At 57.3% G+C, this 13,472-nt stretch overlaps 3 protein-coding genes across 3 annotated transcripts; all 3 read right to left on the minus strand.

Moving 5' to 3' along the window:
* Positions 1-59: 59 nt before the first annotated feature.
* Positions 60-1,760, minus strand: EX895_003731 (uncharacterized protein; the record flags this gene model as incomplete). Its single annotated transcript, XM_029884329.1, has 1 exon — positions 60-1,760. The coding sequence occupies one exon, from the start codon at positions 1,758-1,760 to the stop codon at positions 60-62; it is 1,701 nt and encodes a 566-aa protein (XP_029739039.1).
* A 623-nt stretch (positions 1,761-2,383) lies between these two features.
* On the minus strand, positions 2,384-6,538 carry EX895_003732 (uncharacterized protein; the record flags this gene model as incomplete). Its single annotated transcript, XM_029884330.1, has 1 exon — positions 2,384-6,538. One exon carries the CDS (start codon positions 6,536-6,538, stop codon positions 2,384-2,386), a length of 4,155 nt encoding a protein of 1,384 aa, XP_029739040.1.
* A 1,790-nt stretch (positions 6,539-8,328) lies between these two features.
* Positions 8,329-9,399, minus strand: EX895_003733 (uncharacterized protein; the record flags this gene model as incomplete). The annotated part of the gene is made up of 1 exon (XM_029884331.1): positions 8,329-9,399. The coding sequence occupies one exon, from the start codon at positions 9,397-9,399 to the stop codon at positions 8,329-8,331; it is 1,071 nt and encodes a 356-aa protein (XP_029739041.1).
* Positions 9,400-13,472: the final 4,073 nt, after the last annotated feature.

Raw genomic sequence — 13,472 nt, forward strand, 5'->3', positions numbered from 1 at the left:
TGCGGAGGAGGGAGGAACGGGAAAGCGTGAGCCTTCAAGCAACTAGGGTGATGGATGGTTTAGGAAGGAGAGTTCCTCGGGACAACCACGGTCTGCGCCGTGTCCAAGTTATGATAAATCAGGTTGGACTGGAAGAATTCCAATCCGAGGATCCAGACCTTGAAGTTGGGGCCGTTGCTGGGGAACATGGCCTCGACCTGCGGGCTGCCGATGAGGCTGACCTGGCAATTCTTTTCATCGGGCTCGGCGGCGCCGGAGGCGTTATCCTGGGCGGCGGGAGGAGCGGAGCTTGGGGGGAGCAGGTCGACGCCGACACGGAGGAGAGGAACGCGACGGAGCAGTTTGTGGGAGCGGAGGTGACGTTTGGCGATGGCAGCGCCATCGGCGTCTGCGGGGGGGAAGAGGTGGAGCCAGTCGGAGAGGCCGTGGAGCAAGCCGTGGATGCTATTGCTCACAGTGTCTGCATACGACTTCCACACCACTAGTCCGTCATACAGGCCGCGCTTGCCCCACCCCTCAGCGTCGTGTTTGGTCTCGACGAACCTCCCGTCCGGCTGCGCGGTGCGGCGAACGGATTCAAACAGCGCGCGGTTGCCTGCGCCTAGCTCGAATCCCATCCGCAGGTCCTCGCTGCATCGTGCCTTGCCCAGCACCGCCTTCCCCTCACCTTCCCGACCCGCAGAGATCGCGATGCGGTCCCGCGTTGCAGCAAATATCTTCTCCACCTCCGACGGCGGCGCAATGATCCCCGACGTTCCACTATCCAGCAGCACCGCGTCGATGCGCACATCCTCCAGCACAGCATCGCCGAGAACAAACCTCAGATCGGAACGGTGCGCAATGCCCCAAAATGGATGCGAGGGATACGTCGACCCAGAGGAAGGGTCGATGGTGATCGCACCCGAGTAGTTGTAGCCCGAGGTGGTCGTGGGCAGCATCGTGCCGGTAAGCGGGAAGACGAGCTCACCTGTGGGGACTGGGTTGAGTATCGTCGAGGGCGTGAAGTCGAGGTAGAAGTGAGAGGAGCCGATCATGCCGAGCGTCTTGCGGGATTCGGATGAGAGATAGGAGTGGAGGAACGAGACGTCTAGCGATGGCAGTTTGCCTGCTTGCTGTGCTGGTGGTGCTCCTTCTTTTCCGACAGCGGAAGGAGGAGGAGGGGCGGAAGCATCTCGTTTACTCTTCCCACTCTTACCTCCAACAGATGCACCGCCAACCAGACTAAACGGCGGACTCAATCCCAGAATCCCCTGTGCCTCGTTCAAGTCGTCCAACTGCGTCAATCCCACCGTGACATTGCCCGCCTTCGCGCCGGCCCCCGCCCGCACGCCACTCGCCTCGACCAACCAAGCGCTGTCTACGACAAAGTGCATCTTGGGCCTCTCTTCCTTCTTGTCAGCATCCGGGGTGGTGAACATGTATCCTCCACCTCCACCCATGTCCGGTTGCCCCTTGTTTTGCGGATCGTACGTCGATGGGCTCGGGTGGAACAAGGCGTTCTGTAGCGCGAGGAAGGGCGAGCCCGTGTCGACGATCAGATTGTACGTGCTGCCGGACGAGCCGATGGAGATGGTTGCTGTAAAGAGGTCGGATTTTGGAGCGTAGGTGAGGGGAATCACGATGGCATGTTCGTCGCGGCGGATAAGGGTGGCATCACAGCAAAGGGAGAGGAGGAGGAGGAGGAGGAGGAGGAGGAGGAGAGGGAACAGGAGGGTGAGCCGGGTTGCCAGTAACCTTGGCTCGCTCGTGCTAGTCGTCATCGTGAGTAACCACTATTGAATACAGAAAGGATAAGTCGTGTTCGAGCGGGATTGTGTTCAAAAGAGTGTTTGGTTCGAGAGGAACCAAAGTCAAGGAAGCGTGGAGAAGACTCAGGATCGATACCCATCGGCCAAGTCATCCACAGTATCTCCCCTCTTCTCTTTTATTCCATCTCCTAGCTATCCATCAAGAGACCCACCATGCCTCACTCGTCCTGGACCGTTTCTCTGCCTATTTGCCCGGCAGCCTCGCCTTTGCAGTGCTCGCTCTGTCCGAACCCTATCCTAAGCCCGAATGAAAGCTTCAACTGTAGCCTGCTCATTGCGTGACAACGTGTTGCTTCAACCTATTTCGCCATTGACTCAACGGCCTCATATGACATTCCCACCAAAGACAAGCCTTTCACAATGGCATGGGAGACAATGTGGCCCTGAGCCTCAAGTCACCCATGATCCGCCCAACTCGTTCATCCACAATCTCCGACCACCGACCCCGCCGCGCGCTCGCCACCCACCCTTCACTATCACCCGCCCCACCATCTCAATCACTAACTTTACCAATCTTTCACAATCTCACACACGACTCTCCACACTTCTCGATTGCCAATTCAACCACCTTCATTTCACTGGGACCAGACGCCCTTCCTCAACAGCAACCTATACGTGTCCGCAACGAGATACAAACTTCCTGCCACCACCACCGGCCCTTTCCTCTGCTTGGCCCACTCGATCGCGCCATCTACATCGCCAAACGTCCTCAGCTCTCCAACATCCACCGTCTGAGCGACGCGTTTCAGCGTCGCCAGCGAATCGGCAAGCTCCACACTCCTTACCCAGGGCATGCCCTCTGGAGGACTGAAAGTCGTCAGCGCGACGTTCTGGCGCTCCACCAGTGGACCAGGTTGCGCCAGAAGTGCCTGCGCCATAGCCTCGTAATCCTTGCCTTCGGAGAAGGCAAAGATATAAGTGACCTCGTACTGCTGCGCCTCGGCCTTGCTCTTCGCTTTACCCTTCGGCCCGTCCGCCACTGGATCCGACAACGCGCGCGCGGCCAGACACCCATCGATATACTCTCGCAGCGCGATCGCACTCGACTCGTTGTGTGCTCCATCCACCAGCACATCCGCACCATCCACTTTATGCCACGAGCACCGCCCCGCCCATCGCACCGCGTTGATCGACTCCCTCACGCGCAGATTCGCCTCGGCATCGTCGCGCAGCCCCCACATGATCCGCGTGCGCAGCTCCTCCCATCGATCCTGCGCCCACTCGTCGCGCGCGATCGACGAGAGCGTCTGAACCGCCATGCAGACGCCCGTCAGGTTGGCTCTCGTGCGCTCGACGCTGACGGGCACCGAAAACACGACCGGATCGTGCGGATGCGCTACAAACGTCGACGGCGGATTCAATCCCGATGTCGACAGGAACAGCGTCGGAGCCAGACGTGGCGTGAAATCAATTGAGCTGCCCCATCGCTCCGATTTCGTCGGTGGGAGCGACAGCAGCTTCCACGGGATATACGTCTTGACCAGCCGCGCATTGCGGGACATGCACACGTTGCGCACCGAGTCCAAGATCCCCGCTGCTCGAGCCCCCAACTGCTTGGCTTCGTTCTCGAGCGGGCCCAGCGCAAGCTGATCCACGGCCGAAGTATCTTCCAACCTCTGATCGGCGATGACACAGAGCCCATTGTCCTTGACGATCCCGGCCTTCTCGCGCGCGATGCCTTCCAGCTTGCTCCCCAAAAACGCCTCGTGATCGCGATCAATCGGACAAATGATGCTAGCCAACACCTGCGAGTCGTCAAACACATTCGTGGCATCCAGCCTCCCCCCCAGTCCCACCTCAATCAGCAGTACCTCTGGCCGCCTTGATTCCGGCAGCAGCGAGAACGCCTGGAACGTCTGAGCAGTCAGCAATTCAAACGGCGACGACTTCAACGGCTGTCCATCGTCATCCGCACTGGCAGCAATATCAAGCCCCTGGTCGGCAAACAGCACATCCGACTGCGCCTGCCTCCACACATCCTTGACCACGACCTCGCCGTCGACCTTGCAGCAGTCGCGCCGTTCGATGAGGTGCGGACTGACAAAGGTTCCTGTGCGAATGTCGAGCGCGTTGCGGATGATCGAGTCGAGGTAGGCGATGGTGCTGCCTTTGCCGTTGGTGCCGGCGACGTGGATGACGGGGAAGCGCTTGTGAGGCGAGCCGAGACGGGCGAGAAGGCGTGTGATGCGTTCCAGACCTAGCTCGATGCGCTGCCCGATGCCACTGCCATTGCCGTTACCGTGACTGTTGTCATTGGGCGAAGCGGGTTGCGCGTTCGACATAGAAAAGGTGCCGTTTGTCGAAGAGACTGCAGCTGGCAAAGGGGCCGCAGCTACAGCGCTGCTGTCAGGCGTCGTAGACGATCCCAGCTCTGCCGGAGTAGATGCGGCGGTTGCAGCGGGCGAAGCAGCCTGCTTGGCCGCTGCCTTCGACGACCCTCCGCCGCCTTCATTCGCCGCACCGCTGTACAGCCTCTGAATAGCCGGAGGTACGGGCGTGCTCGTGGGGTTACCACTCTTCTGCCTGCGTCTCACCTCCTCCCACATCTCCCACTTCTGCTCCTCGGCCCTCTTCTTAGCCTCGCTCTCCTTCCTCTCCCTCTCCTTCTCCTTGCGGGTCTGCGAAGCCCGGATGTCGTCCGCACGCAATTTCTCCGCCTCGGCCTGCTTCTCCCTCTCCACGGCTAAAGCCTTCTGCACTTCGAGGTACCGCCTCTCTGCGCGCGTCAAGCTGTTGGGCTGCGACACCTCTCCGTCGAGTGCCGGCTTGATGGCGGGATCCATCTCGTCCAACGGTACACTAGTCGTCAGTGGCTGGCGGGTGAAGCCGAATGCGCCGCCGCCTCGAGTCGATGATTCTTGAGCGGGTGAGTCCGCCCCGCTGTCCGTGTTTCTGCTGGTTTGAGTGTTGGAGCTGAACTTGCGCAGGAATGAGAGCCTCGGAGGCTTGGACTCGGTGGGAGCGCTCACAGCGACCATCAACTTGCTCGTCTCGGGCTCGTCAGCCGCCATGGGCATAGCGGGCAGGTCTCTCTCCTTCTTCGGCTTTGATGCCGCCTCGAATTCGGGGAACGGCGCCAAGTTTTGGATGGGAGGCAGTACAGGCGGACTGGGAAGCTCCGACTTGTCGATCCGGTTACTCGAGGACGCTTGTCTCTCTTTCGCCGGCCTTTTCGCTGCAGCGTCAGTCGCGCCATTGTTAGCCGCCTCGGCAGACGGCTCCCTGACGAGAGCGGCGCGTCTCTCGGCTGCGTCAGCTGCAGCCATGGCAGGATTCGAAGGTCGACGACGCGAAGCGCTGGTATCGAGTACGTTTGTCTCTGTCGCAGCTGTTGAGATGTACTCCTGACTGTTCTGCTTGCTTGGCTTGCGTCGTGGTTTGGCTCTGAGGTCTGATCCGCCCGCCGAAGTGAAGCCGACCAGACCCTTGGCGTTGCCGTACTCGCTGATCTCGGCGCCTCCATACGATCCGATGGGCGCAGCGGCGCTGGCAGGGTTGCGCCCGACCTGACCCTGAACACCGGGTCCGATGACAAGCGCAGTGGCGGGCATGGCTGGGAACTGCGCCGACGACTTTCCGTTTGGATTGGGCGATGAAGAAGATGCAGCTGCCGCTGTCGCTGGTGCGGCGGTGGAGCGCTGCCCCGCCTGGACGGTGACGACGGACGAGCTGTTCCTGCGCAGCGGCGCATCAGGCGCACCTGAGACTGAAACAGGAGTGGCCGTGCCGGATCCGAGCCTGGGCGACATGGGCGGCGAGGCTACGTTCTGCTGGTCAATCGTCGATGCAGCATGGGCGACTGTGCTAGGGTTGGTCGAGGTGGCAGGAGCACCCGTGACGCCTGCAGCGGTTGTACCGGGCAACACAGCCGTCGAGCCAAGCTTAGGACTGGCGCTTGCCTTGGGCAGCGCGGCGGAAGACGACGAGCGACGCTTTCCCTTCATGCCGCCGGGTCTGGTTGACGAAGATTGCAGCAGATTAAGCCCCTGTCCGAGGCCAGATGGGTTGCCGGCGTAGGCCGTGTTGGTGGCCGTGCTTCTACGAACGTGACCCGAGCCGACGTTGTTGGCCGTAACGACGCGGAAGGCAGAGCGATAGTCTTGGTACCGATGCTGATGGTAGTTGGCGTTAGGCTGTGCGCCGACCGATGATGAGAAGGAGGAAGGCTCTGATGGTTGAATGATCGAATACGGCGGCGGTTCGGACAGCGTGCCAGCCCGAGTGAGCGAGCCTGTGGGTGCCGAGTAGCGATGGTCGGAGCCGAGCTTTGGCAGCTCGAGCTCTTGCAGCGTGTGGCCGGGCTTGAGGCGCACAACGATCATGTCCCCCTCTTCGATGAGGCTGCACTCGTGATGGTCTTGAAGCTCAAAGCCACGCATCTCTTTGGACCCTGCTGCGTCGCCGTCATCCAGTGGTGCCTCGTCGACGTGATCTTGTTCTTCCAGGTCATCCTTTTGTCGAAGTTCGAGCGTGAGCATCTGCATCTTCCAGCCGTTGATGGCCTTTTCCTTGACCTCCTCCGAGAAAGTGAGCGGCTTGGTCGATGACTGCGCATTGGTCTGACCTGTGAGAATGCGAAGGATGGATAGCTTGAATGAGGAAATGTCTGAGGAAGGATCGGGCACACGGTGAGGGATGCTAAACGCGGGAAGCGGCGGATGCGTCTTGAGTGTGATCAACGACGCAGGTCCACCGCCTGGCAACGCCTTCTTCGGATCGGCCGAAGGCATGGTGATCGCAGAGCAGCGCCAAGTCGGAAGTGATGCCGATGCGAATGTAGAAAGCTGACGCACTTGAGCAGCAGCGTTACAGTTCGAATCCCAGAGCTTGTTCGAGACGGGTAAAAAGCCGCACAAGTGGTTCGATCTCGCTACGATGAGAGTGCGCTGACGACCAGGGAGTGCGAATCTAGCGACTTTGCTCGTACGGCTGTAGGAGGAGGAGGGCTGGTATATACTGCTCAACTGCTTGAACGACGTCTCGGCTGCGCAACGATGGAAGACGACGGAGTGGCAGCTGGCCTCGAACAGCATGCAAAGAATGAAGTGACCGCGGTACGCTTGCTTGCTAGTCAGTCACCCTGTCGCGCACACCGATCCAACATATGGCAGAGACGTCAAGGTGATGCCTCTCAGAGCCGGTTCCCGAAGCGACTCGTGCGGTCTGCTGAGGCCTGGGCGGATTTGGGCTTTGTGCAGAAGAGGTAAGAATGGAAATGAAAGCGGGCAAGCAGGTGAGGTAAGAGTGACCTGCGAGTCGTCGTCGTCGAATGTTGGTCGAATGGGCCATTTGCATTTGCATTCCGATTTCCACGTCCGATGAGCAGTTCCGAACTCGCTCGCTTTGTCGCTTTCTTTTTCTCTCTCTCCCTCTGTCTCTCTGTCAAAATGCGGGATATGCACCTCGCCGCAAGATGACGGGTGGATTTTCCGATTTTATTAATAGACATTTGGCCGATGCGATCTCCATTTCTGCTTATTCTTGTCCCCGGGGATTGCTGGCTGGCGGCGATGATCGTGTTTGACAGCTGGCAGTTTCAGCCGTTCGCTGTTGACGATGCTTTCGTGGCTTGAGGAGAAAGAGAGGAGAGAAGGAACCTGAGTTCCTAGGAAGCTTTCCTTTTGAGCGAGGCGGAGAGTGTTGAGACGGTAGCACTCTTCCCACGTCTCGACTGGGAGCAGCAAAGGATGCTGACACAACGGCGGCGACCTCAACCTGTCGCTCCTGTCCCTTTTTGTCGATAGCCAAGCGACGATGCTAGCATATCGTGACCAGCAGTCCATTGCAAGCCAAGACCTTGAGCGGAAGTGACGACTGGGGGATCAGAAGGAGCGTGAGCGAACAAAGAGCACAGCGCCACCTTCGACTCGTCATCCAGTTGTGCAGATGAATTCAACAATATCGATTCAATCGACCTCTGACATTCAACCAATTCTCACAGACGACATAGAGTGGGACAAGAAGCTCGATTGAAAGAGGAGGAACAATCTGCCTTTCTTTTTCGTGAAGAAGATCTACCGAGTGAGTCGGGGAATGACTACCTGGAGGCAGTGACAAGAAAAGCCGGTTTTCTACAGCACCTGTACTCCTTCAGCAAGAAGAAAGTGAAGTGCGAGGACTGACCGGACCAGCGACCGTCAACACGCGCTTCACAGCAGACACGACGAAGCGAAGACGAGAAAGGGGAAAGAAGGAAGGAACGAAGGAGGGAAGGAACGAAGGGAGGAAAGATAAACACAAAAAAGTAAAGAGAAGAAACAAGAAAACGAAACTATGGACTCTGGAAACGAGAAGGAAACAAGCCGGGTCATGATGGAGGTGTAGGAACTAGAAGGCGTTCTGCGGGGCCAAGAAGGCAAGTGCCAGCACCCACTACGAGGCATGCGGACCATTGCGCGCGACGGCGAGGTGACGAGAAACAGTTCGGGCAGAAAGACAATCGAGTGACGACGAGCAAGCAATCTCATGTATGACCCATGACGATGATTTCTTCAACGAAGCAGCGAGAAAAAGACTAGGCCTAGTTCTCGGCGTCGTCCTCGTTGTCGTCGTCAAGCTCGTCCACGTCGCTGATGGTGCCGTGCTCAGCCTCGTATTTGGCGACCGCCTGTTCACGCAGCTGGCAGTACTCGTCGCACTCGACAATGTGCTCGGGTGCCTCGAATTCGTCCTCGTCATCAACAATGTCGTTACCATCCTCGTCCTTGTGCGTCAAGCTGCGGCGAGCGGCATGCGCCGAAGGGAGAGCGCGGTTCGAGTGGTGGACCGAGCGCTTGTGGCTGGGCTTGTGCGAGTAGAGGTACCAGTAGGCAATGTCACGCAGCGAACCGTTGCTGTTGAGGAAGGCGTTCTTGTTGTTGGCGTACGAGTCGGGAGGGTTGTTGATCTCGAAGCATCCCAGCCACGCGGCGCGCTTGACATACTTAACGCTGGTCATCCACGCGGTGGCGTCCATGTGGAACTTCCTGATGGCAGACATGTTGGGACCGGAGGCGGCGGTGACGCCGTACTCGGTGACCCAGATGGGCTTGTTGAACTTCTTGTGGATGGTCTTGATCCACTTCTTAAATTTGGCCATGTCGCGGGTGGTACCGTACCAGTGGATGGCGACAAAATCAATGGTGCATCCGAGCTTGTTGCACTCGTGCATGAACTCCTCGAGCCACTGGGTCTTCCAAACCATCTGGGGCGAGCTGATCTTGACGCCCTTCTTGGCGTAAGGTTCGAGCTCCTTCATGTGCAGCTTGGCGGCATACTTGGGGCTGAGGTTGGCTTGACCAGAGATCTCGGGCTCGTTGAAACTAAGGATGTACTTGGGCAGGTTTCCCTTCATCTCCTGCTTGCGCTGACGCCACTGAGAGTAGTACTTGGGACCCCAGAAGCAAGGGATGAACTGCAACTTGCCATCAAACTTAGGGTTGGCACCATCCTGCCAGTGCCAGTACCACTTGACGAGACCCTTGGCCATGCGAGGGCCGTAGTTGTTGTTGACACCCCAGGCGAGACCTCGCTGAAGCTTAGCATCGGTGGATGAGACAGCGCAAAGGAGGGCGGCAAAGGCGACCACCAAAATCTGCAGTGAGAGACGCATCTTTGCTGTGTGTGTGTGCTTTGTGCGGATTGATGAAGGTCGGGGCAATGCTGATGCGCGAGGTGCTATGATAGATGGTCGTGGAGAGTATGCCGTGAGACTGGACAGGATGCTAGTGAGCCAAGACTAACAGGAGAAGAGAAGACAGCGGGTAGGTAGGATGAATGCTGTTGCAGCTGTGCTTGTAGTTGTCGTTAGGTGTTGGAAAGAGACAGGGTGATGGATCGTCGTGAACTCTCAAAGCCACTTCTAAGGATCTGGGGTGGTCGTTCGGGTGAAGTGATGAGGATAGGGTGAGGGTGGAGAGGAGAGGAGAGAGAGAGAGAGGAGGGCAAGGATGAAGGTGATGAGGAGAAAGGAACGATGGGGGATTCGCAAGGTGAGACGGAAGCAAGCCGATACCAGAGGGAGGGCGGAGGAGGCAGAGGCAGCTGGCAGCTGGGAGTGCGCATCCACTGTAGGTTCAGTTCCTGTCTGCGCACTCCCCCTTTCATCCACGCGATTCTTCCCCTACCTCGAGCAACGAGGGTCATTGCCCTCATGGCAAACGAGGGCGGCTCGGCCACAGAGGGAGACCGCTCAAAGACAAAGGGTGCGGGCGGTGTTGAATGACCAAGCAAGCAAGAGAAGACCAGAACAACAAAAGAGAAGAACAACACTGCAACAGCAGCATCGCATCAGTAACGTCGGGGCAAGCGAAGGCAATTTAGAACATCTCTCGGACCAGCCGCCCGACGACAACGACGACGATGCAGCCCAATGGGCACAGCAGCAGTCAGACTGACAGGAAACAATGGGAAAAGGATCGACATTAAGCAGCAACGCAGGCTGTGAGAGCGCGACAGATGATCGACAAACTTGGCACATCTGCGACTCTTTGCCGAGCTCCGACAAAACATCACAGCCGAGGTGCATTCCAGCCGAGCAATTCAGCACGAGAGCAGTGACACGAGATTTCAACAACGAGCGCGACTGGAATTCTACCAGCGTGAGAAGAGCGGAAAAAATTCGCAGCGGAAGTGGAAATGGCGCAGAGGAACGAACGCTCGTGAGGAACAACACTGCATACGACCATTCTTGGAAGAGCGAGAGACCGAACGGCACTTGAGCTGCCAACTCCAGATGCCAGATTTACACAAACAAGCGCCCCTTGTCTCCAGGCGTGCCACGCCATTCCGGACCTTGCTTTTCATACAATGGCTCCCCATGCCATCCCTCATTTTCGTCTTGTGGATTGACACTGAGACATTCTGCCCGAGCAAATTGGCCTCCATACTGTAGACATCCTTTCGAGCAGCTCTGCTCGCTTTGGTCAGAGGCGAAGATCGTACTTGCCGCATGCCTATGTGTGCACGACCGCAGCTGCTATGCATCTCGTAGATCTCGCCAATGAGTTAGGCCCCCTTTGAGTTTGCTGTCTTGTGCCTTTTGCCGTCTCCTCCATGCCTCTTTGGAGCTGTTCGGCACGTTGCTGAGGCGGCAGTCAGCAATGGTCGGATCTCTGATGGCGCTCCTCGTCTCTTAGCCAACGATGTTTCAACTTCCGCTGACATCTACAACGGCTTCGCGACGACCGCGTCTTGTTGACCGTCGGGCCGCATCGTAGAGTGTATGCTGTTCGGTGGTGCCTGGTCCGAAGCAATCTACAGCTCATTGAGTATAACAAGGTTGTTGATTCCGTGCTGGGTGCGCAGAGTTGGCCTAGCTCCAGAACAAAAACAAGTTTTTTTGTGCCTTCGACTTTCATCGTGTCTGCGATGCTAATGTGTGCAGAAGCGAGAACTAGCTCAGCATTGTGAGGCACCAGCTTGGCTAACAGTCATTCGCATAGGAGTTTGGGCAACTGAACATCTCGTCCAGTATGTTGCTTGACTTCCCTTCGTGGCAAGACTCTTCGAGGGGCCATTAGGACAAGTAACGAACAGCTCGGACGTTGGCAGCATGGTGCGAGCGCTCGAACCCCTGCCCTTGGCAGGCTTGGCGGGCTGCACAGTCTCACTGATACATGTAACTTTGAAGGTTGGCGTTGAGAGCCGGTTGCACACGGACCGTCGTACCTACATGGCAGAGCCCTGTCGCCCGTTCAGAGTGAGCTGTGCTTGGCCTTCGCCTTGGCAACACCCCCTTTGTTTGGTAATGGCTTGGCGTACATGTCGAGCATCGAGATCGTATGAGCCTGTCCGCAAAGCACCGACAGACGTGCTACAATGGGCCCCAACGGCGATCGAAGCGGATCAACGGACGACAACGACGATCGCCGCCCAGTTCAGGAAAGAGTTTCGTTACATCGTGAACAAGGTGTGGATGAGCGAGCAAATGTAGACCTTCTTTGCCTCGTCCTGGTTGCTTCGCTTACTCCAGCCGACGCTGCTCAGTTGTTCGAGCCAGAAACGGGCGGCAGAGTAAGATAAGAAATCGGCAGTTAGTTTGTTTCCGCATATAGGATCTAGGTCGATGCAAGAAGCTGCACTGCAACACCAGAGCGGGCGGCGCTGGTGTGGCTTTTGCATTGCAGTGAGCGCGGGCAGCTACGATATTGGATGAGGAAAGTGAGAATTCTTGCCTGTCAAGCGAAGTGCATGTTCATGCGTGGCGCTGTTCTCGCTGCCTTAGCGACTGCTCAACTGCACGCGCTGCCTTGCCAATGACCGTGTTGGTAACAACTGTGTCGGCTAGCACGCTTGAAACGTACTGAGTCGCGCTTGCAACGTCCCACCATCAAGCGGCTCTGACACACAACCTGCTGCTCGAAAAGGTTGCTGCAAGGTGGCTGGCGGCTGGTGGCGGGTAAGGGATTCAAATGGCCCACGTTGGGAGTGGTGTTGAATCGTCTCATCTACGTTGAACTCCGCTACGCAGACTTGCTTTCCAAGAGGAAGCAGAAGAAGAACATCGGCAGAACCTCGTACTCCAGCTCAGTGGCATGCGAGGCGGAAAGGGTAAGGTCGGAAGCCGTACTGAAAGACGCGGCTTGCCTCGAACTCTGAAAAGCAGCACCACGCGACCTCGGATTGGCAACAACAAAAAATTGAATCGAAGCCTCGGTCAAGCAAACGGCATCGACACCGAGACGTGCCGGTCAGGTCAATCCGACCTTGCTGATCCTCGGAGAGTGTCGATCCTGTAGAGTGGCATTCTGACTCGGACATCGGTGATCCCACCCCGCAGTAAGGCATCTTGCCCATTGAGAAGATGGCATCGGCACTTGGATCGGGATACGAGTCCCTTCTCAGACTCGCTCTTCTTTCCGTGCATAGGCGATCGGCATCCAAGGTGGCTTGCTGCGGGCGGTGATCTTCCCGTTGCCCCATTGTTGATTGCAGACTCGGAAGAGCAGAACAGCTTGGAAAGTCCTGCGTACAGTGTGCGAGTCGACGGCATTCTTCAACTGAAAATCACCATGATGTTCCTTGTCGCAGTCAATTCGTTGAAAAATTCAATCGAAAGAATGTCGGAAAAAGAGGGCACGGAAAAGACAATAATAACCCACGATGATTCAGTCGTTTCTCAACGTGGGAAATCGGGTCGAATTGATTATTCCGATGTGACAATGGCAAGATAAGCGATGCAGCCGCCAATGTGACTTTGGAGATAGAGACGGCCGTGTCCCGTGCCCTCATCCTCCGCTTTTGAGGACATTCCGTGATTTGGGTGGGAGCACGGCAACCAACTCCGCATTGAAGTACAAAGCAGGGAGACGCAGGCGAAAGCAGCTCAGCCGCCTGTTGCCGCAAACCTCCTCGACAACTGCCTTCGTCGACCACACTCAGCATCGCGCCCATATCACCAATAAAACGAAACACGATCAAGAAGGTCCGACAACCACACCGCAAAGGTGCTCGGTGGCAGTCAAGTTTCGATCTTGGCCCCTTTCTCCCAGTATATGCAGGCGACAATGACCATGTACGAGACACGCTGCTGAAGCTCGACTGAGCCAGCCTCAAAGTGGAACCAATCTTCGGCGTATAATCCAGCTGCTGCTACGGCCGGCGTCGGCAGCGGCAATCCTACCGTCAGCATGGCACATACGACAGGAAGCTCGTTTGCGTCGCATGCACGCTCGGCCAGCGTCG

The sequence above is a fragment of the Sporisorium graminicola genome, chromosome SGRAM_22 (genome assembly GCF_005498985.1).
Source record: "Sporisorium graminicola strain CBS 10092 chromosome SGRAM_22, whole genome shotgun sequence".
In the NCBI taxonomy this organism is placed as follows: Eukaryota; Fungi; Basidiomycota; class Ustilaginomycetes; order Ustilaginales; family Ustilaginaceae; genus Sporisorium; species Sporisorium graminicola.